The 27,354-nt window shown below is 46.8% G+C and overlaps 1 protein-coding gene across 1 annotated transcript in view; it reads left to right on the plus strand.

Moving 5' to 3' along the window:
- HPSE2 (heparanase 2 (inactive)) overlaps positions 1-27,354 on the plus strand; it is a 112,011-nt gene that overhangs the window by 2,598 nt on the left and 82,059 nt on the right. Inside the window, exon 3 of the mRNA XM_055801085.1 lies at positions 10,490-10,651. Within this exon, the coding sequence (XP_055657060.1) occupies positions 10,490-10,651 (162 nt within the window). The remainder of the gene's footprint in view (positions 1-10,489; positions 10,652-27,354) is intronic.

Here is a 27,354-nt window from a genome sequence, read left to right on the forward strand (position 1 = left end):
TTGTGTGCTCCATCTTTCTCTTGGTCTCCTAATTGGAGCAATCCTGATGTTATTCCCTGGTTTTCTTGTAACAAATCTCAGGGGAAGGGTTTGTTGTAAGCTCTGCCTACTGAGAAGCACTTTGGGAGAGAATGCTGACCAAACCTGCCGCAGCCACCTTGAACAGAAGAAATTAAGTGTAGTGCATAAAATTGTGGATGGGACTCATACGAAACATTTGTAGGAATAAATTTTCCCACTTTCAATATTTCAACAGCTTGCAGGAGAGAACTTACACTTATTAAATGTCTTCACAACAGCTTTCATGTTAGGAAGGACTGCAAGCTTTTGGCTTCTTTCAGTTTTCCTCGTGGCAATAAAGTTGAAATGTAGCAGCCCTTCAAAATGAAGCTTTTCATAGAAGTTGTAACCACAGGTCTTAACTTTTCATCACTTAAATATGGAACAGAACCATTGCGAATGTGGGTGAGGGAAGGAGGGGACACATGTGGTGTGTATCAAGCATCGGTGTAAATCAGAAAGGTGTGGCAAAAGGGATTTCCTGCCTGGAAGCAAAGCTTTCGTATTTGTTAAGATCTGTGTGCAAACTCCAGGGCTAGAGTTGCTAGTAGCTTGCATCTTTTTGTGCTGAGACTGTACTGAGTGCTTCACTAGAGGGATCCAGTTCTCCAAAATGAAATCCTGATGCCACTGCAACTTGCTGCCCTGCTGTACTGGATCTGAGTGGCCATCTTCTCCTTTTGGAGCATTGGTCTGGTTTTTGTTCCTTCATCTGTGGCTTGCCTGGGACCTGCCTGGGATCAGGGCATGCACAAACATGCAAGCAGATGCCCTTGCTGCGAAGAACTTACAGCCTGGGCAGACAGCACAGAAAAAAGATGGCAATCAGCACCTGAGTGTGGGGGAAGCCAGCAAGCATCCTGCTAGGTACCCTTCCTCCTCCCCGAGTTATCTGGTGTGGTTGGGGTTGTTTTCCGCATCTGTGGGCTTTTGTATGTCCAGCATCTATTTTCTGAAATTTCTTGTCTAAGCTTTAGTGGCACAGGACTGAGGAAGAAAATGGGGGGCTCCGTTAGTTAAAAAAGAAAATCATTAAAAGAGAATTTTCTAAGTCTTACGCATCACCTTAGTGATTTTCAGTGAATGACAAGGTTAGCTTGGTGTTTTTTGGCTTCAAGTGTTTGTCTGTTTGCCGGGTGGGTGCACACAGACTCCAGGCCTGTGGCCCCAGTCCCTGGGCTATTTTTGCAGCCCCAGCGGGTGTTGCTGAGCCTCATGTTCCCATGTAGCCTGCAAGTAGATGGGGAGGGAAGGGCACATCTTATGTTCCTCTCAGCTGCAGCAATTCAATAGCATGCAGGACTGAGAGGTGAAGGGCATGTGTACAAGACTGCTCAGAACTGCAGTTAGTAGCAAGTAACTCTGTGAGTAATTGTTCACATCACAGGCAGCTGCACTCCTCTGCATGCTCATAGGCCACCCCACTGTGGCCATCTCAGGCATTCAGATGGGCAGCAGCAGCAACAGGACTGCTTTGCAGCATCCTTTATGAGTCCTCTGCCCTGTGACCACGCTTGCTGGAGTTTGAGTGAATGTCTGTGCAGGGATCTTTGCGCTGTAAATCCTCCTCTGTTACCCCATTGCCCTCCAGATCAGTTATTCCTTGCTGCTGCCTTTGATGGTCTTTTCTATCTCTGCCTCCACCTTCCTGATGATTGGACCTCCTCAGAGATTCGCCCTACTCTTTCCCTTCTGTTTAAAATTATATTGATTTCCCTTTCAAACTGTTACAGCCATGCATAAGTCCACCTTCTGAAAATTGTCTTTACCTAGACAGGTATCCAAAGGTAGGATTCCCCAACCCATCTTTTTCCTCTCCTTTCCTCCACAGAGAGCATGGGTACTCTCTGAGGGTTTATAGAGGTTACTTTTGACTTTTATCTAAAATGTACTTCATTTTTCTGAAATGAGGTGTTTCCTTTAGGCTTCAGGGTCATTCTTTTCTTGTACAAATTCTTCCTGGAAGCACAGACCTGGAAGTATTGTGTAATACCAGGTGTGTATGGCATCTTTCCTTTGTAACTCAGAACAGCCTCACCCCAGTCCAGACCAGTCATGTCTGGGCAGTAAAGGTAATGAAGTGGTGAGTGATCTGTGGTGGCAGCCTGTGAATGCCCATGAAGAAGGTGCATGTGGCAACTTGTTTCAGCACTGCATATAAAGCTGGCCCAGCAATTTCATCACCTGGTGGCAGATTTGTCCGTACCTGACAGAGCAATTTGTAAAAGTGGTTGCCTATGATGAACGGTTCAGGTGAGCCATAGGGTATGCAGTTGCTGTTGTTGGCAGCATTCCTATATGTGCCTGCTGAAGTCTGCTAAATATTAGAAGGTCGTCTAACTAATTTGTTATTTTAACACCCCTGTCTATAGTGTGCACCAGGGGGCTGCCATCCTGTGCAGCCCCTACTTTGCGTGGTCAGCCCTGGAGTCCACCCTACTTGGGTATGGCACTGGCCAGCCTCAGGTCTGTTAGAGAATCAGTTTAATGTATGTCAAGCTCTGTGGTACCAGGAGGTGGGGCTGTGCCAGAGACTTTTTGGCATTTGATGATCAAGAGCTGTAACTTTTTTAGCCTGAGAGACTTTTCTCTCCCTTACATGGTGTTTCTCTGTATGTGCCCTGCTGAGTTTTTCTTCACCAGCTGTGCTAAGAGTTGTGTTTTATTATCTCCTGCCATAGGCACATGTGATCCCTGGGCAGGTACCAAGGTGTAAGGTCTCATGCTTTGTAGTAGACATGCTTCTCCTTTTGCTGTTGGATTGCATACCAAGCAATCTGTTTGGCCTGTCCTTTCAACTGCCTCACACGTGCCAAGGAGCAGCTGGGTCTGAGGAATGGGACAATAAGATACATTGGTCTCCAGGAAAACAGGCTTGGCTTGAGCAGCTGCTTTTTGGAGCAAACGCACAGTGTTGCCTGTTTGCTGTAGATGCCGGTACAAAAACCAAACTCTGAAGTTTGGTTTGATAAAATCTGATTCACGTGCTGCCCTGACGTTTGGTGTTGGGGTGTCACGTGTGGTGTGGAGATCTGGTGTTAGTTCAGCAAGGGATGATGCAGGTGCTGCCTCGGTGCTTGAACCTAGAGCCCATTTCAGAAGCTCTCTGCTGGTGGTACGGCATGAGTTTGGTGGGATGATGTGGAACCTCCTCATCCGCAAGGCAGTCTTCAACTGCCTCTCATCTTGAAGCCACACAGACCAGCCTTGGACAACCTGTGGAGGTATAAACATTGCTTAGAATTTCCCCCTGTGCATATGTGCTGTGAAGGGAAACTCAAGGGAAAAAGCTACTCATAGCTGGAGTTCTTCAAAATGTATTGACCCAAATGCACAGCTGCTCCATCCTGTCCCTCAGGCTTTGTGTAGCCTATTGGGATTGTGTGGCTGAGACCAAAGGACATTTACCACACACAGCCAGTACGGCCCTGTGTGGGTCATGGGAGAGAGGGGAAGGGGAGCACATATGCGCACTGTAGGTAGTGCGTCAGAAAAGTTTCTGAGCTGAAGTGCATATGGACAACACATTTCAAAAACACTCTTTTAATTGCTGGTAACTTACTTCCTTCTATTCTATCTCCTTTTTTGGAGAGGATACTGGGCATCTGGAAAAATAGCCAATTACCACAAAAAACTGGAAAAATACATGTTTCTTAAGCCTTCCATACTAGTCTGCAGATTCTGCTATATAGCGTGGGAAACTTCACACTGTGCTGTGTAATCCTGGCACAGATTTTCTGGGTGTCCTTTCCATCTGGGATCCATTCCTTCAGATGCCTTCAGGTACCTGGCACTGCATCTGAACCTCAAGATTTGTGCAGCAGGGGGAATGTCATTTCACCCTTGCTCAGTCTGTATTGCACAGGGAGCTTCTAGGATGCTGTGCTTTTAGAGTATGTGCGAGGATGTGAGTGGAAAGCTAGATAATAATCTGCTAAATGATCAGAGGATTCTTTTATATGTATGTGGGATTGCACAGAGGCTGGAGCTGACCTCAGTCAGGGCTGCTGCTCCCACTCTTCTGTCCCTTCTGGCATATTTGTGCCCTCTCCTATATGCCTGGAGCCTGAGTTTACATGGTGAGTCAGTTCGGAGAACTCAGCTGGCCAAAACCTGGTGGTGGAGAGATGATTGCACTTCAGCTTATTCAGCCGCCTAAACTGATTAATGGTGTGTGACCAGGAAGGTGTAGAGGACAGTGTTGGGAAAGGAAAGCCTGCAGTGAAAGGTGGCACTGCAGCAGCCTTAGCCTTGGTCAGATTAAATCCTGCAAAACTCTGTCCTGAAGGTGGTGAAGCTCATCTCTTGGTTCTCTGCCACCAAAAAGGTTGTTCCCCATGCCTTCTTTTTGCTCTGCTCTGTGTTCTGCTGCTTTCCTTGTGTTGGCTCTGGCACATTTCTGATCCTCTGCTAAGCCAGCAGAAAACCAATTAAGGAAAAAAAGGCAACTGTTTTACTGTGCATTTAGTGAGCAGGATCGTGAGGGTCATCGTGGGGTATGAGGATAGCAGAGCCAGAGCAAGGGAGGGCTATTGCCATGTGGCTGGGACTGCCCCTTTGGCTCTGCCAGCTCATAAAACTTTTCAGCAGATGTTTCTGAATGACGAACCATGCTATTGTGCCAGTGAAAATGAACAAACAAGTTTTCCTTCATTTGAGGAACAGCCTTCTGTTTCTGGTCACCCAGAGCCCCCTTTTTGTCTGCCTAAGCACCCCTCAACAGTTTAGACATCTGTCCTTTCAGAGCTTGCAGAGGGAACAGTTGTTTTCATCCTTCAAGTGTTTAGAATGCGGCTCCTTTGGGAGGGCTGCAGCATTTCAGACTTTGCAAGCACTCAGTCCCTGTGGCCAGTACATCCTCTGATGCCCTTTGGTTTTCTGGGATTTGCCAGACCAGAGGTTGCTTAGCACATGGCATGAGCTCTGAGGCAGCCCTCCTGCTCCCTAGTTCCCGGGGACCATGCCTGCAGCGGAGGAGCTGCAACCTGCTCTGCCGAGCAGGGATTTCTGTGTAACAAGCTCCAGTGCTTAGCTGTTTCCTCAGAAATTAAAAAAAAAAAAAAGGCTACAGAAATCACCTTACACAAGGTAAGGGAGATCCCGCCTATGCTGGAGATACTTCCAAAGATTGTCTGTTTACCTCCATTTTTTCTTTTTAAATTTCAAACCGTTTTGGTACAATCATGCATGAATTTTTTTTTTAATAACTGCAGAAAATGGTGCAATCAAACGATTAGATCCTGATTTGTTAGCTATTTGCTGGCATATGGGTGAGATGAAAGATTTCTATGGTTATATGTTTGATGGTTTATAACAAACATGCTAAATTCTCTAAAAAAATTACATACTTTTGCTAGTTCCACGCTTCTTTCTATGCTACCTCCTCTTCTTATGAACTGATTCATGCAAAGTTTCATGCACAGGGGAAATGAGTGTGACTTTTCATATACAGCTATAGATTCTAAATTAGCAGTTGCCATTAAGGGAAAATGTTTTGAATTTATTATGGATTGGTCTCTGAATACATTTAGGGAAGTAAAAAATGAATCTAATGTTAGGAATATTAGAAAAGAATTGGAGAAACTAATTGAGAACATTCTTATGCTATAAGCAAACTAGGTGATAGCTTACTAATCAGTGTAAAGAATATATATGTATAGAATGGGGTGATGGAAGTGATCAAAGTCACAGCTTTCAGTCATCCAGATTGGTTTTTTTTTAAGCTTGGAAAAAATAACTGACAATATGATAAGTGCTGTGAACTCAGTGATACACGGAGGCAATTGGGGAATGATTATTTCCTTGTTTTCATGACACAAGAAATAGGGAGCATCCAGTGGAATTGTTTCATATAAAACAAACAAATATATAATTATTTATATATATATATAGTGGGAAATAAGTTGTGGAACTCATTATCAGGGAATTTTTCCCAGCTAAAGGAAAGGAATGCCACTAATGTGTCAGAAATTCACCTGCTGAAGACAGACATGATGAGGATGCAGTTTCTGGCTTCAGATATCTTCAGGCTTTCTAACTAGAAGCTATGTTCCCAATTTCAGTCACTGGGCATTTTATAAGAACTGCAGCAGGCAAATCTGGTTTTAAAAGCATTTTTAAATGTGTTGATTTAAAAAAGTAGGTATTTTAGAAGTTTGGCAACCTGCAATTCATGAGTTTTGCCTGTGGCCCATTGAACATCTGTCTAGCTTCTGCACCAACACCATTCCAAATTTTTAGTAAGAATATTGGGGTTTTGTTAACATAAAATAGTTTTTTCCTTTCAAATCCACTTTCTAAGACCAGAAAGCTGAAGCAAACAGTCTCATTAGGAGGGTGGGCAAACTCAGCTTGTTCTGGTGTTGTGACAGTGGTGACGGTGGCTGTAGCTGGAGTGGCGATGACTGTGGGCAGCGCTCACTTTCACACACACATGGAAAGATAACTGACTTCTCAGCCTTCCATCGTGCATCCCTTTGACCATAACCATAACCCTCTTCCCTGTGCACATAAACCTGGGTCTGTGTCCTCCTCCTCCCATCTTCCAGCTGATGAACCGCGATAACCTGTGTGTGCTCCGTGACTCCAGTGACATGTGGCAGGGGGTTGCCTGTGGGCAGGTGGTGGCAGCTCGCTCTGTGGGTCAGGGACACCCTCCGAGCTGTCTCCCTGCGCTGTGCGCCATCCTGGACGTTTCACAGCTTGGGAGCTCTCTGGCCTGATACTGGTACGGTGGGAAATGGTTAGTGCAACACCTTGGTGCAGGTGACTCCCCGAAAGGAACTGCTAGAGCTCAGCTAGTCCTGGGATGGACATCTTGCCCTGGGGTGGGACTGCTGTGCTTGTGTCGCCCCGAGGGGTATTTTCTAACTTGTTCTTCGAAATTTCCCTTGTTGAACTGGGTGACCTCCATAGGCGGCATGCTGGCAAGCTCTGGAGGTCTGCGGGTCCCACGGCAGGACGGAGAAACGTGCAGGCAACTCGGCACCGAAGCGGCCTTTGCCAATCGGCACCCTCCGCCCCGGGCCGGCGGGGCAGAGCTCTTGCCGCTGCCGGCGCCGCAGCCGCTCCCGGCGGGGCTGGGGCCCAAGGCGGGTGCCCCCCCCCCCCGCCCCCCCCCCCCGCCGCCGGGATTTCCTCGCCGTGCGCCGGTGTGTCCCGGCAGCCGCAGCTCACCTGACCGCCACACGGGTGTGCTCCCGCCATACCGCACGGCGTCTGCCGGCCCGGCCCCGCGGGCCCCGCGCCGCCGCCGGGCCGCCCCGGAGCGCCGCGCCGCCGGGGGTCCGCCCGGCCGTGCCGCCGCCGCGGGAGGCTGAGCTGGCCAGGGTACTGACCCGGCACGGCACGGCACGGCCCCGGCACGGCCCCGGCCCCGCTCGGCGCAGGGCTCGGCCCCTGCCGGCTTTGGAAACCATTTGGCATCCTCTGGGGCTCCCACATCTGGAGTTCTTCTCTCGCACTTCTGGCAAGGGCTGCCTGGGCTCGTGTTTTGCTGGGCAGTTTCTATTTTTTTGTTTTCACCGCCGTTCAGGAAGGCGGCGAGTGTCCTTCTGCCGGAGCCCCTGCTCGGGGGCTGCCCTGCCCACCGCCTCCTGGGGCACCTTGCTCCTCGGGCCTTTCTCTTTGCTATCTCATCCTTGAAGATCTGCGGGCTGCGAGCTCCTTGCTGGCTGTTTCCCTTGGGTTGCTCTTGCTGAGCTTTCCCTTGAGGCTCCAGAAGCTGCAGCCTGCCGCCCCTCTTCCCCCGGTGCTGCTGGTTCAGGAGAGTGGTGCGGAGGTGCCGTTGCCTCCTCCCCTGCACCAAGCACAGCCTGGTGGGGTCTGGATGCCCGGGCACTGAGTTCTTGGGGGAGCTCCATACCCCAGACGTCAGCCCTGCGTTTAAGCTGGAGCTACAAGGAATGTGGGCTCCACCTCCATTTTTAGGTCTTGCACAAGTTCCTTGGGTCCTTCATCGATCTGAGAAGCCAGGACCTTGCGTCTGCTTCCTGAGTGCCTGCAGTGGCAGCTCTCTGAGCACCCCGTGAAGGTGACTGCTGGAGTGCCCCCACTTTCTGTGCCCTGCAGGCCTGCTCCCCAACTCTCCCAGGGAGAGTCATTTGTCTGAATGTGACCTGACTTCCTTGTGCTAATCCCTGTCATGACAGCTCCATCACTGAACGACAGGACTCCGAATACTGCTTCTGCTCCTCATTCCTGGGCCGGGTCCCCTGGGCCTGCCTGTTGTCCCCAGACCCTGCTGACAGCACGCACCCCTTGCCCAGCCGCGTGTTCTCTGTGACCGTGGTCCCTGAGGAGGGAGGCAGGGGTGTCGCACGGGACCCGCTGCCACGTCCCCTTGCACTCTCCAAGGTGCTGTCCTGGCCCCTCTCCAGGAGGGCAGGGACCCTGGTCCTGGGCCCATGGTTCCTCCACATGGCTCCACGTTGGCTCTGGTTTGGGTTTTAGCAGCCCTCCATCCCTTTTAGGAAACAAACTTGTTTTGACCCAGCCTGGGCTCCTTTAAGTGGTTTGAAGAGAATTGGAGATGGTGTATTGACCATCTGGTTTCAAACCTCAGTCTTGTTCAGATGTGTTTTCCTCCATTTTGCCTTGGGGCTTTGGGTGGGTGTACAGCAATTGCGTTCAGTCCTGTAGAAAAGAAAATCCATCACCTGGGAAGGTGAATGACCATTCGTGAGCTCTGGGTGACACCAGTGGCCTTTGTGCTGTGGGAGAGTGATAAGACTGTGTTTCTCAGTCTTCAGTTTTCCAAATATCTCACACAAAAGGGGTTCAGGATTGTATCATTCATTAGTTGGGCAGGGTTTGGATAGGCCTAAATCTTACCCAGTGTCTACCTAGGAGGTTGTGCACCAAAAGCACATGGTTGGGGGGTGCTCATTATCTGCCCTTTATTCCTTCCTCTTGCTCCATCTCATCTCTCCACATTGAAGCCCCTGTGCTGTATGTGGAAATATGGAGCCATATTTTCATGCTAGCTGGATGCTGCCCTATCTCTACTCCTGAGCGTGTTAGCTGTGGGTGGAGGAGGGAGCTCATGACCCTGACTACAGACCACAGGTGCTTTAATGACGTTACTGTTCTGACAAGTCTTTTTTTAGGCAGGCTTTAGAGAAGCTGAGTTAATCCCAAACTATGTAGTAAAGAAACGGACAGAGCACAACCTGGGCAAGACAAGTATAGTGACTCTATAGGAAACTAGGATGAGGCTCAGAGACAGGAGGATAATGTGGCTTCCAGCCTCCACCTCACCTTTGGAGGGGGGTTCCCTGCTAGGGCCCAAGACAGAGCAGAGCTCTGAACCTAGGTTTGCTGAACCTGGGATTTGACACCTTGAATGACAGGAGCATGACTACTGGAAACAACTTGTGTTCCTTGATATGCATAACAATAATGGAGCTGGAGAGTGCATGTGGAGCAAGATGTCTCTTCAGACAATAAGCTCCTTCAGAAACTTCTAGCTAGATGGGAATTAAACCAAGCAAAGCGCAGCCTCGTGATGCAAAGGGTGACCTCATACAATGTGATGGAAGAACTCCAGCTTCCATCCTTCCTTATCAGTGCTGGCTGGCTAAGATTTTGTAAGAATTAGACACAGCATATGGTGCCTGTGGATCTGAGCATGTTACAGAGTTTATTAAACTCAGAAAAGGACCTTGCAAGGACTAGTTTGCACCATTCCCCTCCTATTTAGACTGAACACATCTTACTTGATTCTTGTTCTACCCTGCTTCCTCCATCTTTCTATTTCCCTAGCAGGTGAGTAGTTCTAGGAGAGGGAGTATAATATTCTTATTTCAAAATATGACTTATAAAATGCTCTTATGAAGAAAAACCAGTTGTTAGATAATTGACCTGCCTCCTGAATTGAATGTCAGGAATTAGAAGGGTATAGACACCGGTTCAAAGATTTGTAAGCCATGCTGACCTAACTCTAGCTGTGATGGCTGCAGTGAGGATGAACAAGGTGAGAACAAGCCTCCTTCATCACCTCTTCGACAGACAAGGGTAGATGGAAGCCAGGGGTCACCAGAATGGGATTTAGTGTTTTATCATTATTTAGTGTCAAACACACCAGTAACAAGGTTGTAACATAAATGCTGGGAGACTTTTGCACTTTCCTGCAAGAGAGCGGTCATCATTGTAGGAGCTCAGCTGCTGGGCAGGTGAAGGCTGGAAGGGGCAGTAGGCTCTGTAAGCATGTTGAAGTCAGTGACTTGAGCTTTCTGTGGAAGAAAAGGAGACTTGAGCAGAGACGGTTCATTGGATAGGTGGATCTGAGGGGTTTGGACCCTTTTTTTGGGTTGCTCGTGCTGAGTGATGGTTGTGTGGCTGTCATGTTGGCTGGTGCTGATCCAAGCATCTGGTTAAAATAAAAGCTGAGGTTTGGCCATCTCCCTTTTTTCTTTCCCTTTTGCTGTAGACATTGTTCGCAGCGACATTGCCCTGGATAAGCAGAAAGGCTGTAAGATCGCCCAGCATCCTGACATAATGTTGGAGCTACAGAGGGAAAAGGCAGCTCAGATGCACTTGGTTTTGTTAAAGGAGCAGTTTTCAAACACATACAGCAACCTCACGTTAACAGGTAAGGCTGCAAGACCAGCTCTGGAGCCAGGAGATGGGGCTAGTTCTTGCTAACTCACAGGTGTGTCAAAACCCTCGGGTGCTTCACCTCTCTATGAATCAGCATCTCTCTGGCTGCCTCTGTTTCCTACCAAGATTACTGGGTGCTGGGAGGGAAAGGACCTGCAGGAGCTCGTGGTGGACTCATAAGGCCTCTGTGGCTGGCACCTACGCAGACACTCCAGATTTGGTGCCCCTGGACAGAATGTTTTCTACAGCCTGACCTAAGCAGAATACCACAGCACGTGAAGTGCTGGAGAAATCTCCCTGCTAACAGTTCACGTTGATGGGGCTGCAGCAATTACTAAATTTGGAGTCCTTTAAGCTGCAGCTGATTTTTTTTTCTTTCCAGAGCATGCACTTTGTGTGAACCCAGTAAATATTAAAGAGCAAATATAAAGGGATAATGGCCCAGACAGAGATGAGAGGATACTCTTTTTCTGGCAACTGTTTGTATTATCCAGGGAACAGAATCTCGAAGGATGGAGGACACTGCCACACTTTGGATACACATTTAATGGTGCTTATAAAGGACTGATGTCTTCAGGCAGTGAGTGGGCAGAAGGACGGGATCCCAGCAGCCATGAGTGTCCTTTCATAGCTGTTCTCCTTATCGCTACAGCTGGATGAGCCACAGACGATGGGAAGGAGGAAGAGACTAATAAATCAAACAAGATCCCCTTCTCCTCTTGCTGGGTCCCTTTCCTGTGAAAGGCAGGGAGGCATACAATTTTTGTGAGAGGGAGGGCCCTGTGCTCTGGCTAGGGAGGAGATGGCAAGCCCCATGGTGGCCCTCCCCTGCTGCTGGGCTGGGAGAGGCAAGTGGGTCCTGGGCAATCTCCTCCCCCACCCTGTCTGCTGTCCAGCCTCTGCCTTGAAGCCAACATGGGTCTTCGTCCTCACCAGTGCAGCAGTGAGCTCTGGCTCTCCTGGGGACATCAGTTGTGCTGGACCTCTGGGGGACCCACAGAGGTGGGACGATGATACCAGGGCTGGCAGATGGCTTAGCCCAGGGGCCAGTGGGCATCGGGGCCACGAGTGTGGCTTAATTGCATCATTCCTGAGTGCAGAGTATTTAAATGGGATCCTCAAGAGCCATTCCTCATTCTCTGTAACGTAATCCACTTGGCTGTTTATTCCCAGTACAACTGCTGGAATCAACATTGTCAGCTTTTCCCCTGACAACTTGCTTACTTTCCACTAAACAAACTTCCCTCGAGAAGAGAAGCTGCTCTCCCCTATCCTCCTTCTCTCACTGCTTCAAAAGCTCCCCAGCATTGCTCACATTTTTAACAGAACCTGCAGAGCAGAGGTGCTACCTGGTTATCAGCTCAGCTCTTAGCCTTTCCAAGTGTGTTTACAAGATAGTTCAGAAGGTTTTAGCTCTGACTCTCCAGAGGAGAGAGAACAACTTCACTGGAATACTACCCAAAGAACTATTTTAATGTCCTTTAACTCCCTTTGAATGTGAGCAGAGCAACTTCGTAATTGTTATGAAGTTTAATCTTTTATTTCATAGACGTAGTCTGAGAACATGGACTCTAGACAGCTAAGCATAATATTTAACTGGAACTCTACTAACTTGTGTAAATATTTCCCTTCTCTGTGATGGATCTGGTGTTTGGGGTGGGCAGAGGGGATTGTACATCTGTTGCAGCAGGGCATTCCTTACCTTCAAAATTCAATCAGCCAGAGTTTGCTTGAGGACTTCTTTTTGCTCTGCACAGTGGTTTTGTACAGTGCTGTAGGGAGTCCCCAGGTTGTGAGGTGAGGTGCAGGAGCAAGGATCCAGATCTGGCTTAGGGAGGGACAGTCAAGGACTGAGTTTGCAGGGACAGAGTACCTGGGGGATCCCTGAGAACTGTGTTTCCTCCTGGAGGTCTGTATCCAGGAGTCACCTGGCCTCATGCAGCGTATGTACTGCGGATGACCCTCAGCACTCAGTGTCCAACCTAGACTGGAAGAATATTCAACTCCATGCCTCTGTGTAAGAGGGGATCCTACTACTGCTAGTTCCTACAGCACTTTAATTGTACCAAAGAAATGTAAATGGAGTATCTTGCCCAAAGTCATGTGGTAATAAAGGTGCTTTACAATGGGATAACTACTGTAGGAGAACTTGGGAGTAGGAATAGCACCGTGAGGCATCTTTATTCCCCTGCTACTACCACTATAGTGATTTGGACAAAGAGTCTCCTTCTCTTCCTCCTCCTCCCATATGACATAGTTATACAAATAGCTTGAAAGAGTATAGATCAGGCCTCCCACGCTGCCTGCAAGTGTTGGCAAATGATATTGCCATCAAACTTTCATGGAGTTTCCTATGGCTTTAAGAATGAAAGCTCTTTGAGTGCAGGGAGTGTGATTCTGCAGTCCCTGTGGCATCAGTGTAAATCGTTTTTTTTTTTTCAAATCTATTCACCAGTTGCACATGGTTCCCAGTGTGCTCCTTATCTCGGTGATCAGGCAGGGTTGTGGTTTTGCACTGGGATTTCAGCTGCTCCCAGCAGCAGGTACCTCCAAGGTAAGAGGGTGTCTTAAAATGAAATGTGTTTTTTTGTGCTAAGACACAACTGAGACTGAGTGAAACCAGGCAGTGTTTCTGGCTCTTATTCCTTCAGGAGCACGTGTTAGACTGGCTTAGGCCACTTTGGTTTCTCTAAGCAAGTATGAGCTTTCCTTAGCTCCCGTCTGCAGGCTTTCCCTTGCATCTTGCATTTGCTTTTTGTACGCGATCTTTCTAGACTTACTGAGCCTGCCTCACTGAGATCAGTGATAGTCTTTGATCTGTGACAGTACTATTTAAATGCTGTATAACATTTTGAGGCTTATTAATCTTTGCAGTTTCCCCCTTGGTGCTCAGAGATAGGTATCTCATTTCACAGGTCAGCATTCTCTGATGCTTCTGGGTAAGCCAGTGGTAGAGCAGGGGGAGAGTGCACAGCATCGCCTGCTTCTCTCTGGGAACTGGCGCTCTCAGCTCAGACCATGGTGGGATGGGGGAGGAGGAGGAATCTTTCCCTGGAAATGCTTCTCTGCTCCTTCCTAGTCTAGTTAGGTGGAGCAAGCAGTGATTCTTTTATAGCTTGTATCATCTGGAGTAGAAGTTGCAATCATCACACCAGGCTTCCCTCCTATGCAGCCCTCAGGAGAACCGTTCAGGTGACAGTAAGGTGATTTTGGAGCCCTGGAGCTGAGGCGTGAATGCACAGCATCGGGCTGGCAGCAGGTGAGGTGTGAAGAGCTGCCCAGGGCAGCAGAGACGCAACATGCATGCAGGTTTTAGAGAGCGGAGCAGCAGCAGGCAGAGCTTTGATAGATTAAATTGGAATTCCTCCATCTGTGGTGCCAGGTTGGGCTGGGTTAACATACTGCATTTGTACTTGAAGAGACTGGATATCTGCAGGTTTCTGCACTGTTAAGTAAAGCCCGTTAAGCCCAATGGAAGAGGGAATTGCTCAGGTCAATAGACATATGTGAAAAACTGTCCCCTCTTGTATTTACGTGAGGTGTTAAGTGTAACTGAGCTTCCCAAGATACAAGTACAAACCATAAATTTCCCTCTAGGGGTTCTTATCCTGAGGAAACCAAATAGTGCCCCACTTCTCATTCTGAGCAGCGGAAAAACATCTCTTCCTTCTGCTCTACCTTCTGCCTGAAGCTACAGTGCAGATTACTTCACTGCATCAGGAGACTAGTGATGACAGCTCTCCAGTCTGTCCTACCACACCACATCTGCACTGAGAAGCTAGTGAGGAGACTGCAGAGTGTGTGATGGGAAGCCCTCCATCCTGACACATCATGCAATGCAGCCTCTCAAAACAGCAGTTAAGGGAGGAGGCCTGTCCCACAGGGCATACACTGCTCCCAGTTGACTCCCTGTGGCCCCAGTCTGCTGAGGATGTTAGCAGAGGGTCTTTTCCAGCTGCACTGAGAGAGGCTCGGGGAATTAAATCAGGTGGGAGCTGATAGGAACAGAGCTGAGAACTGCTGAAGAGTGTATTTCACTGTTGGTGTCCAACACTGCAATCAGGTGTTTTACATTGTCATCCTATAACCCCTGCTAAGGTCATTAGATAAACTGCCATAACAGCAGCTGTGAGTTCTGTGTGAGGCTTTCCTTGGGAGAATCTACTTCTGGAGGTGTTAGCAGCCAGGGAGAGACCCTCTTCATCCAGGGTAAGTGGTATATGGGTGTGTGAGGTGGTGGTGGTGGTGATGGTGATGGAAGGGCGCACACCAGCTTTTCCCAAGTGGGGATACGTAATGGTGGGATGAGTGGGGTGAAGCAGAACATGGGGGAGTAGAGCAAGTGTGTGGCTACTGTAGAGCAGTCATGTGTGCATTCCAGCACAGAGCAGGAATGAGGGCGGTGTGTCTGTATGGAGAGCTTGTGAGTGAGATGCTGCCCCAGAGAAATATGTTTTTCTCCTCCCCCATGAAGACAGGGAGAGCCACAGTTGTACTTGTTTCTTGGCAGGGAATCACACAGCTCAGGTTGAGCACCTGTGGTGTTTGTGCTTCCTGCACTTGTGAACCTCCCCTGGTGATTCTGAGATTCCTGCTGAATTGCTGTGGTTCTGGGAGATGGTGGTCAGGACCCCATCCCATGGAGTGCTGGGTCCGGAGGGGGCTGGCTCAGAGGCTGCCCTCACGAGGGGTGCTGAGCAGAGAGCAGGGCGTAGGGCTGGGTGTGCTTTTGGTGCCTGTGCTGCTGGGCAGAAAGGCTGCTCCGCTTGTTTTTGCTGGAATTTCCCCCAGATATATGGTTTTATCCCCAGTTACAGCTAACTTCATGAGGCTGGAGGGGGGGCTGCTTTGAGATGGGACCTGGGAGGGTTGTTGCAGAGGTAGTACAGCTTTCTTGCCTTTTTGGCAGCTTGTTTGGGGTCAGCAGCCTAAACATCCTGTGGTCCGCACAGCAGTGATGCTCATCGTAGCTGGTTTTACAGGGTGCTGGTCTGGGGTGGTCCGCGCTGCGCTTGCTCTCCAGCTTTCCCTCAAGGAGAGAGCCGTCTGGGGCTCTGTAACAGGCCTGTGAGTGGCTTTTGGATCAGCCTGTCTGCCCTTCTGTCCATCGCAGCCCCTTACAATATAGATGTTATCCAGAGCATTGTACAAAATAGATCTGGAAAGGACCTTCAGAGGGCATCTTCTAGCCTTTTCCATGACAAAACAGCTGTACCTGGACCTCACTTGGAGAAAGGTGTATAAGAAGTGGCAATATATTTTATGTAATCAGCTGATACAGTTGAAAAAACAGACAGACTTTGGGGGGTTTTGAACCTTTTGTTGGGGCTGAAGAAGAAAAAGTAGCATTCAAAGCTAAGTACACAAAACAGTTTCCCCGAGTTTGTTTCCTTGATTAGTACAACCAGGGTACTGGTGGAGAAGTCACATCAGCAAGGCAAAGACAATAATTTCATCAGGTCCTATGGGAAGGAGCGAGGGTGAGAGAGTCACCATGAAACACTGCGGGGTTTCCTGGGAGGAAGGGACTGGGAAAATAGTAATATGTCATTAAAACAATATCTGTACTGAGCCCATAGTTAATGACCAGCAGTGTTGCTGGATCACTTTTGAGGATGGTTTGCAGGTGTCTTGTGAGACCTTGGAATCAGAGCTGAGGGGATGGTGCTGGGGAAAAAAAGTGTGTGGAAAAAACCCTCTTGTGACTGAGTATTTTTGTGCCATTATCAGTTGTTTATATGAGCTCATTCTGAAGCAAAATGTTGTTTGTTTTTAGTACACAGGTTGCTGAAGGTGTTTGGTGCATAGCTGAAATATATCATGTTCCTGGGCATATGCGTGTGAAGGCAGCAGGGTGTTGGGGCTCAGCAGCCAGGCACCAGCATTGCCCAAGTTGTGGGGACATCGCTGTTAACTGGTTCAAACTATGTGGCTTTATCCTTGTTCTTAAACCTCTTGATGTACCCTCCCACAACAATTTGTTCTAGGGTGTATTTATCTATATCATTATGGAGTTGTTTTTAAAATATCTTGCTTCAATTTAAGCCCATTACGGCATGTCCTCTCCCTGTGGACACAGAGAGCAGCTTACAGTGCTCCTTTCCTCTTTGCAGAAATCTTTTACATATTTGAGGCTTGTTATCGTGTTTCCCCGAAGACTTTTGTTCTCTACACCGAACAACTGCCTTTCATTTGCTCTTTCCTCATGGCCATGTTATTTTCAAGTTGAATGACACGTACGTGGTTGATGCTGCCTCTTGAGGTCCCTTTCAGCCCTCTTTAAATTTTTTTGTGGTTCTGTGTTTTGTTGGGGTCTCTTGGGCTCTCTCCACTTGGTCTGGGCTGTTTCTGAAGCACATTGCCTTGAAAAGAGCCCAGTATCGTAGCTGAGGCCTTTCTTGACTGAGAAGAGCAGCAGGGTTATTTCATGTACCTTGTGCGTGACACTCCTGTCTGTATAATCCTCTATAATCATGGATTTTTTTTTTTTACAATATTGCTTGTTCATGCCTGCACTTCTCTATACAGTCTCCCAACCAGCTGTGTATTCCCAATATGGAATTAACTCTAGACTATTTTCCTAATTTTCTAATTAAAATGTTATATGAAGCTGGGGGTAAAGCCTTACAAAAGTAAAGGTGTAGAACATCTGTTGCCTCTATCTCACAAATGAGACCCTTTTGCTCTAAGAGAAGGCAGTTGCCTTCATGTGGCAGGGCTGTTGCTTCCAGCCCTTCCTTGCAGATGGATTGTTTGATGATTTGTTTCAAAACTTTTCCAGGATTTGAAGTTGACTGTCCTGCAATTTCCTTGATTTTTCAACTTGTTGAATATAGCCACCACATTGCCCTTTTCCAGTCTTTTGAAGCCTCATCTGTCTTCCAAAAATTCCTAGAGATAGCTGCTTATGGACCTCAGCCTATTTGAAAACATCAAACTTCAGTAATCTTCATTTTGCTCATGTGCTACCACCGTACCTTACACTTCTGCTCTGCTGCTTTTAATTGCATTAACTTTGTGCTCTTAGCTATCCTTTTTTGTGAAGTCTGAACCAGCAAAAGCATTAAACATTTCAGCTTTAACTTAGAGTTGTTCGCTATTGTGAAATTGTGTCCCAATTTATACCTCCTTGCTTCCTGAGACAGCTGCGAGCCAACCCCCTGGGATCCCCTGCCTCCTCTTACCCTAATTAGTAGTTTTACAACTCGTTGTGCACTGATGGGGGGTGTGTGTGTGTGTGTGAGAGAGGTCATGAAGGTGAATCTCTTTTTCAGGTGACACTCTCTAGTCTGTTAAGCAATACTTTGGCTTTCTCATTATCCAATTTGGTTATTGCTTTTGTAACTGTGGGGAACATGGCTTAGTACAGCGTGTTCAGTATTTATCAAGTTCAATTTGCTGTCTGATTTAACTAGCCTCACAAGAGAAGATATTTTATAAATTGTGCATCTTAAAATTAGCAATTATATTATAATATGTAATGTCATTACCAGAACCAGCCAGTTCAGGGTGCTTTGTAGAGAATAAAGAAAACGCATAAACCTAACAGAAAACAGATTTCGGTGGAAGGGGGGAGGGCTGACATGCACTAACAGCTTTGGAAGGGCTTGTGGCGTGTTCAGTGGCATAAACCAATCTATTAACCTTTTTTCCCTGCTCAGGAGGTGATGAACTCTTTGGTCTGTCTCTTCCCACCGATGTAGTTATCAAATGTCTCCTTGTTGCCGCTGGTGATCCCTGCTGCGTGCAGTTTCTGTTGAACACTTGGCTCTTTCGCTCCGTCTGTCTCTCCTGATGCTGTTCCTTTGTGCTCATCCACATCAGCCTGATGGAGTTTCCATTTCTCCTTCATGTGCTGCAGCCATGGAGGAGTCTGTGATTTACCCTTATCATACCTCCCCCCCCAAAATAATTTTCATTTGTTCCCTTATCTTGCTGTGTGTTTACAAAACACCATCTTTCCTGAACTCCCTTTTCATTCTGCATGGAATCTCACTTGCCAACCCCCTGAGTTTACTGAAGCCTCAGTCCTTACAAAGCACTGTTTCTACCCTGCTGCTATTTTCCCTTCTATTCCTAATAAGTACACACACTCAGGCTCCCTCACCCATGGTGCTTTCCACCTTTATGTTTTTTCCCGGGTTTTCTCTCCTGATGAGAATAAAACCTCGAGGAGCCTCCTTCCTAGTTTTATTCCTGTCTCTTCTTTCACGATTTTTTTCTCTGTGCATTCCGGGAACTCGATGCAAGGCTGTGTCTGATGTCTTCCTTCTCTGGCAAATGTGTGGGCAGTTAAAGGTCCCTAATTACCAGTGGGTTCTGTGTTTCAGATGCTCCCAATAAGCCTGTGCTTCTGATCTCCCTGATTTTGTAGCCTAAAGCAGACCCCCAGTGTGCCAGTGTCTGGGCTCCTTCCACTCTTACGTTACACAGTGGTTTTTATACCTGCCCTTTGTACTACTGAATTTCACCTCCTGCTTTTGTGCTGGGCCCCCAGATCATCCAGACCACCTTGTGTGATATTTCTCATCTGCTGTGCTGAAGATAATTTTTCTCTGTGTCAGCGTCGTGCTTAACTCTGACTTCCAACCCCTGGAGCTTGCTTTGACTTCCCCCATCAGGTTAGAAACCTCTCTCCCCCCGCACTACTGTAACGCCTGTGAGCAGCAGTCTCATTGTGTGGATTTTCCTCTTCCATAAGCTGAATAGATTTGGCTCCTTAAGTTTCACTTTGCTAGAATCCCTTCATAGCTCCTCCTTTGTCCTGTGACCATGCAGGACAGACTTTTCCATCCTGGAGATACAAGCTCTATATTGTTTTCCTGTACGTGTATTATCTTGTGCTTGGCTGAATTAAAGCATGCTTGGTTGGATGGTGGCCATTTAGCTGTACAAATTGGATCACAGGGTAAATGGGGGCTGTTTTGTTTGTTATTTACTAACCTACATTTGTGCTATCTGCAAGCTGCCTCTAAGGATATTATATTCATATTTACCTGAACGATTGATAAAAACACTGCATCCTGTGTGATGGGAAGCAGAGGATGGATATGTTTTTGTCTCGTCAGCCACTTCTGTCCACCTAGTTATGCCAAATTATTTCTATTAATGCAAGTTCTTAAATCAAGCTATAACATCGGTTAGACAGGACTTGATTCTGTACAACATATGTTGGCTGGTAATTAGCTGAGGCATGAATATAATGAATTATTGGTAGATTCTCATATTGGCTTTTAATTACTCTGTCTAGGTCTGCTTTCAGGCTGACTGACTGTCACCCCCTCGGTCAGCTAGTCCTGCCTAAGCACGGGCATGGGGTTAGGGCTCTCCTGCCCTTCTAGAATTACTTGGCATTCCGAGATTTATTAAAAATTAGCATCAGTGGGTCAGAGATCTCCTTAGAGCACTTGGAGGTGCAAATTATCCAGGGTGGGTGATTAAACAGTGTTTATCTAAAGCAGATGTTATCTAATGTCTCTTGGTCATTAGTAAACTGTGAAGTATATCATAGTCTTATGAGTTCATTATCATATCTTTCCCCCCCAATACAAAGCATGTACATTTAGAATTTTGTAATTACATTGGTAATTTTACTGTGTGCACAGAGTAATGGTTCTACATCTCTGTTCACATTTCCCTTCTTTCCTCTATATTTAAATTCTCACTAACTCGGCAAGTCATGAATTTTTCCATCATGTTTTTTAAATTAATTTTCTACACTTTGCAATTTGCAGTTGGTTGCTATTTCTTTAGCTTTACAATCATGGCTTATATTGTTTTCTATTATTGCTGTCTATACCACTGGATAAAGATGCGTTTCCAGCCAAAATCCCCTTCCAGCATGGTGATGGAATATGCTGATGTTGGCCATCTAAAACAAAGCAAAAAAAGCCTTTAAATATTCCTTTGGATTCTTTTGTCCAGTATTTTCTTCCCAGTAACTTAATTGGATAAATTTCCTCAGCCTGGAGAAGTTGAAGCACTTAATGTATGTATTTCTGACTGGGATTATGGTCCCATTAGCTTTTCTCATGTGCAGGCTTTGAGGAGGCAGCCGCTGATGCAGACAGAGCAGGGAACTCGATGTCAGTTCCCTGCATTTAAAAAAAAAAAAAAAATCCTAGCAAATTGTGACACAGCAACAAATTTTGCTACAGTTGGAGGAGTATTGACATCTTCAGCAATCCAGACACCATCCTGTGTATTTGCTCCCTGTGAAAAATAATAGGAATGGTTATTCGGGCATTGCTGGGAAGCTTGCAGCTGGGAACTGGGTATGTGTGTCTGTGGCGTGCAGGACACATCTTTGACAGACCCATGCCTTGTGGCTGGGCTAACTCATGGTGAAAAGAGGGGAGAGGCACGGCTGGTAAGCCCGGCTTGGCGGTGAGCAGCGGGGATAATCTCTGTGGCCGGACCCTGGCTCCTGCCTGCACTGTGTTGCTCGGTGGGGGCACTGCCTGCTGGTGGGAACACAGTTTGGTTCCCAAGGCTTGTTCTCCAGTTGCTTGCTCTAACCCCTTTTCCATCTGTCTGTTCATTTATTATTTACCGCTTTCTCTTGCTCTTTTCTATGTTAGCTGGTTCCTGATGCTCCTGGTTCAGGAAGGGGCTGTGTTATGGAGAGCATGAGGGCAGCAGCAAACACCGCTGTACTGCTCCTCTGCCAGCCCTCCTTATTGTGGGGATAGGACTGTGTGGCATGCACAGTTAATTGAATTATGTGACATCTTTTCAGAATTGAAAAGAGGGTCAAAATCTTGGAAATGAGAAGTTCTCGGAGTCCCCCATGCAGTCCATGCTCTGCTTTTTCAGAGGCTCATACTGGGGATGGATACGCTGGGGTGGGAGAGTAACGTGAGAGCCTGTGGATATGCATGCTTTGTGCAGCTAAAAGTGGTGTGGGGAAGAGTGAGGTTACAAGGTGTTCAAAAGAAATTTTGGATCTCTCTTTACTTCATTAAGTTTTATATTGGGTTGCTGTGCCAAGAGACACAATCATTGACTTTCTTAAAGAAATGAAAAACTCCATGAATTTAAATAGATTTTTTTTTCTGTTGAAAAGGTGGCAAAAGCAAAGGTTTTGCAGGAGAAACTGAAACCGGTTCAAATATAATTCTATTAACTAATTAGGGAAACCCTGGAAATGGGACCAAGACTTGCAAGCCTTTTTTCTTCTCTTTGCTGGGGCACTCCAAGAATCGGATCACCTGGGGAAAGCATGTTTAAGAAATACCAGATGGTCTCTGCGATGCTCCAGCTGTGGACAATCACTCCCAGCCAGGCAATCTGCCTTGCTGTCGAAGCCCTCTAAAACTGTGCTGCCCATTTGTCATGCTTCTCCAATTGCAGCGCTCTGGATAGCTTCTTTTTTCCTTGTCTGGCTCTTCCTTTCCAGTTTTTATCACCCACCCCCTCCATGAGCTAATGTAGTAACATCCCTTCATTGGCTATAAATCCATTGAAGAGCCATATATAAAATATTACTTTGTTAGGGAAGATTGGGAAACATCTGTTTTTTACCCGTAAGAGTCAGTCTCTACTTGTCTCATATGGCGATGTGACTATTTATATATTTGTAAAGTAAAAAGGAGAGAAAGATGGGAATCCTAGAAATAATTTGAGTGGAGCCTCTAAACGGAGGAAACTGATTCAGCTCTGGGATTTGTTTGGAGGCTAATGCTGTGGGGGGAAGTGGGGGGCACAGGCCAAGAAACTGCTTAGATGTCTGATAAACTAACAGTGGTACCAACTGCAGAAGGTCCTTTTGCAAACATTTTGATTTTCTATAACTGCATATATAACTTATCTACTGCATAGAACAGGAAACTAGGAACAGTGACAGTCCTTAGGTAAGTAGGAGACTATACCATAGGGGTGTACATGCATAGCAGTAAAAATATGTATCTATGGAGGCGTTGCATTTAGGTGGGTATGCCAGGACGCGATGTCTAAGCCTGCTGGCATGAACTGCCTGTCTTCCAACCTGCTTAGCACTAGTGCTGTCTGCTTTCACTCACACATATGGCACTTAATCTGTATCTTAGTCCCCTTGTGGGACAAGGGTATTGGTTTCTGTGCATGCATGGGGAGGGCTAGCTCTGGGTATCCCAAGGTGGCAGTGGTGCAAGAGCAGGATGCTGAGGTGGCATCGTGCCTGCTGTGGGTCATGACGTGAGAGCTTGGGGGGATATGGAGCCTCTGGGGCTGCTGTGGGAAGTCCCAAAGAGCCACCTAGGCCTAGGATGCTTTGTTCGTGTTGCTGGCGTGAGCTGTGGAGTGAGGGGTTCTGTCAGCCATGCTGAGGTTGTAGGGACAAGTCTGTGTGAGGAGGGTGCTCGGGGTGAGCTGGGCCGGCAGGGCGGTTGAGCCTCCAGAAGGCTTCCTGTGATGCTGGGTACTTTGCGTGTCAGGCAGTCACACTGCCAGTCTCTGAGCTGCTCAGTGGGTGAATATGGAAGAAGGAAAAGGAGATTTCAGTGCTTGAATGCAGGTGATGGCAGGGTTTGCCAGATGCCCATGCCACAGCTGCTTTCTGTACCCTGTGAGGCTGGCATATAGGAACAAAGTGCCAGAGCTGCTACTGATGGATGCTGTTCCATGCAGCTCTCTTCCTTTCCTGGCCAGGTTCAGAACCCTCAGCCTGCCCCTTTGCTGCACAAATGTGAGATCTTGCTCTCTGTTCTCCTTAGGGCTGTGGATTGCTGTGTTTGGTTTGGATCCAGCTTGCCCATCTGAGGTGGGGAATGCCTCAGAGGAGATGTCTTCCCTCCCTCTGCCAGCCAGCCTTGCACCTCCCACATAGCCTCTATGATGAGTGGCTGGCTGTTCTCCTCAGCCTGGCCAAAACCAAACTCTGCCTGTGTCTCCCCTGCTGAGCCCGTTTGTGCCTTTCTGCAGGGCTGTGGTTGACAGCCATGTCTTCCCTGTGGCCACGGAACGCACCCGCACTGCTCCTGCTCCCCTTCTCCCACACACTAGTTGCTGCACTGTGATACCCTCCTGCTGGGCAGGAGCTCAGCCTGTTCTGGTGGTTATCTGCCCATGCTATTGCCTCGTGGCCCTTCTGCTTGGCTTTTGAAATTTTTCCTCTTTCAAGCTCCCTCTCATTTTCCCTCCCGTGGTGCTATGGCAGCCTCTCTTGCTAATTGGACCTTGAGCGCTCTTTTCTTCCCTCTCTCCAGTTCGCTGCCTGGGTGGTGTTGAGCTGGGCTCTGGTAGAAGCTCCCCAAACCTCACGCAATGCCCCCCTCCAGCTGGTGCAGCTCCCTTGTAATGCTAGTGACAAGTTAAAGGTTATTTTAAAATACTAAGATATTAAATAGACATTGCTGCACTAACACCTGCTGTATCTCTGTCCTCTCTGTGCCAAAGCCTTCAGTTATCTTGTGTAGCATGTCAGGGGACCAGTGTAGTGTCTGCTGCTTGGCTTTGGCAAGCTCCTGCAGCAGTGAGCCCTGTACAACTCTGAGCTTAAAAGTGGCATCTAATAGAACAGTTTTACAGGTGAACGCACGTTCATGTGTTTCGATACTGGGTATGAATTCGGACTTTACAGGATTAAAGAATATAGGCTAAATCTGAGGTGGAAGTGGATAATGAAGAAGGAGCTGGAGATGCTGCAAGCAGCTGGGTGCACATGAACCGCATGAGCAGAGCAGCCACTGGGGGGACAGGCATGACCGGAGCCCTCTAAGGGTCAATAGGAAGCTCTGATGTTCGAAACGGTATTGGTGAGGCAGTGTTGGGTGCCATGTCCAGTTCTCTTGTCCATTTTAACAAAGAAAAGATGCTGTATAATTGGAAAAAATTCAGAAAAGAGCAATAAATGTGACTAAATCCTGGGAATATGGAGCTATAGACAAGATTTTAGTAAGATTCATCTACTTAGGGAAAACTAAGAAGTGACTTAATGTACTAGTATCAACAAGGGGAAGAAAAAGTTCAGAGCAAATAGCTTTAAATGTTAGCAAAGAAAGGTACAAAGAGAAGCCTTGATTTAAAGCCTAATGCAGGACAACCCTGGGCTAATAATGTGCAGATTTATAATGCTAAGAATAAAAGCTGGAATGTTTCTACCTAATATGAGGTGGATTAACAGCCACTGTCAGCCTGAAAGCCAGACTCCTGAAACTGTTTCAGACAGAAGTTACAGATTTTGTGTAGTAATTACCAGCCCCTATCAAGTGGGAAGAAAAACTATATTATATTAATGGTCCTTCCCATCCTTTTCATCTGAATAAATGTGTAATGTGAGTGTTGTGCCTCCCAGAGAATAGGTGATGGCAGGAATTAATTGCTCCCTGGAAACAACTAAATTTGTTAGCCTTTGCGAGTATCTTGGCCAAGTGGACCTCTTGCTCTGCTGGGAACAAAGCTGAGCTTGGACTACAGGCTCCAGTTCTCTCCTGGTTAAAAGAGGAGTTGAACTGAGCCCCTGCCTAGACCTGAACCTGCCTGGCCTTGGTGTGACATGCGTTGGTACTAGAAGAAAGATCAAATTTGTTTGGCCAGAGGTGGCTGAATTTAGGAAAGCTTAACCACTTATCCTTGCCATAACTACCCCCAGGAGGGAGAAGATATGCTGACCAGGACAGCAGGGCAGTCTTTGCTCCCTGCCACCAAATCTTTCCCTGAAAAATGATCCAGAGACCAACCAGCTGAGATGCAAGAGCTTCCCCAGGGGGGACCTATGTTTGATACAGTAGTCTTTACTTTCCTGGTTTATTTCAAAGCTTGCTCTCCCCCTCCCCGCCCAAAGATTTAACAGATATTTCATTGAGTAAATATAGTAATGCTACTTCTGAACTCTGGTGTCCTAAAGTTCATTTATGATCTTGCTGTATATAAATTCCCACATCTAGGATTTTGACACAGAAATAGTCTTCGTTTGATAGAATGTTACAAATTCAAGTTTCAGAAATTATCCTCTTGAGCCATGTCGATGGTGTTTGGCACCATGACAAGTCATTAGTCAATCCTGAAATAGTCATCAAGCAGAGAAACAGCTTATTTTATATACTGTTTCTTAGAGAGTTAAATATTTCCACATATTCAGGCTCTGGATCCTTTCCAAATGTTCAACCTGTAAAGATATTTGAGAACCCCAGGACTTAGGCTCTTTCCAAAAAATGATAGATTTCACTTGAATTTTCACAAATGGAAAACCACAACTCCCCATAGCTGCAAAGAAGCAGCTGTCATACCAGGTACAGAGTATGAGAAAACACTTTCTAAAGGCTTCAGGGACTTCCCATTATCTGGAAGTTTTTAGTGCTCTTAAAATTTGTGAAGAAAACACTGTGGTTTTTTCCGGCTCAGTGTTGCCTCAGATAATCGGCCGCACCTGTTTGGAAGCGGCACTTCACGTTGTTCCCTTACACAGACCCTTGCACGTGTTTCTGTTAATTTTTCCTAGAAACTCAAGTGTCAACAAATTGGAGCCCCTGCATTACAACTTTGTGCAAAATCCCAAATTAGTGTTTCTGAGCACTTTGTCAAGGAAAGTCTGTGGTCGGAGTGACTGAGTAAACTTTGGAGTTTTCTTGTTGAAATCCTAGGGTGGGGGGGTTACGGGCAAAAAGCTACTAAAGAAATCAATAGCTCCAAATTAATACTTTCAAATCTAAAGTTCTGCTTTTCATTGTTGTTGCTGCCCTTCTCTTCAAAAAGAGGGAATTTCCCAATTCAGAAATTGGGATAGATTTTGGTAATTGGCTTGCCTTTGGAAGGGTTAATTTTTGTTGCGATTCAGCACAGACATGCGTGATGAGAATTTGGGAAATGAGGAGTTAAGTCATGATTATGTATATCATTGTTCCACATTTAAAATAATAGTGCTTGGATAATTCTGATGTTGGGCTTCTGCTTTTATTGGCTGAGAGGTTGCCAAAACATGTGTGTGTTGCTCTGAATTGGTAAATGATTCCTATTTATAGGACAGGTGTCTTCTGATGTCCTGAGTTCAGTCTGTTCTGTAATCCCAGATCCTGTTTCTGATCTATGTTTAATAATGTGTGACAGAAGAAGATAGGAACCTTGCAGACCAAATCAGGCTAGGAATGTTTTGAATTTAGCTCTGCCCAGCAATGTCCGCTTGTTATGCAGGGTATCTTTTAATAAGGGACTTGCCCTTCTAAAATTCATTTTTGGACTTACTTTTTTTCTGAAACATGTTGTCCTTTGGCTCATTTACATGCAGCCTGAAGGCTGCTGAGTGTGCCAGCCTCCTTCCTTTGCACTGACTCAAGAGGAAAAATGCTTTCTTACGTATATAACGTTTTATGCAGCTTTTCTAATACAGGAGCCATAATGAGGCAGGGCTACAGGGAGAGGCATGGTGGCAGCAGTTGTGCAAATAAACCCTTGTATTTCATTTCTAAATGAAACCACGTTTTACAGCTATTAGTTTGGGCTATGCGGTATCATCAAGCAAAGGGTCGGATTTGTTGCAATTAGTTATGCAACTATCAAAATGACTCCCGTTATTTTGCAAGCTGGTGGTGGAAATGAAGACAGACCTGGTTATTGTGATGCTGATGCTTCTGCTCTGGTCATTATACTGCATTTTGAAATAATAATAATAAAAAAGCCCCTCAGCTTGAAATGAATGTGGAGCCAATGGAGATGTTTGATAAGGGGGAAGCAAAAATATGATTAAGCGCCTCTTCTACAGAGTGTGGCCCTTGGAGCTGG

This window comes from Falco peregrinus, chromosome 1, assembly GCF_023634155.1.
Source record: "Falco peregrinus isolate bFalPer1 chromosome 1, bFalPer1.pri, whole genome shotgun sequence".
Classification (NCBI taxonomy): domain Eukaryota; kingdom Metazoa; phylum Chordata; class Aves; order Falconiformes; family Falconidae; genus Falco; species Falco peregrinus.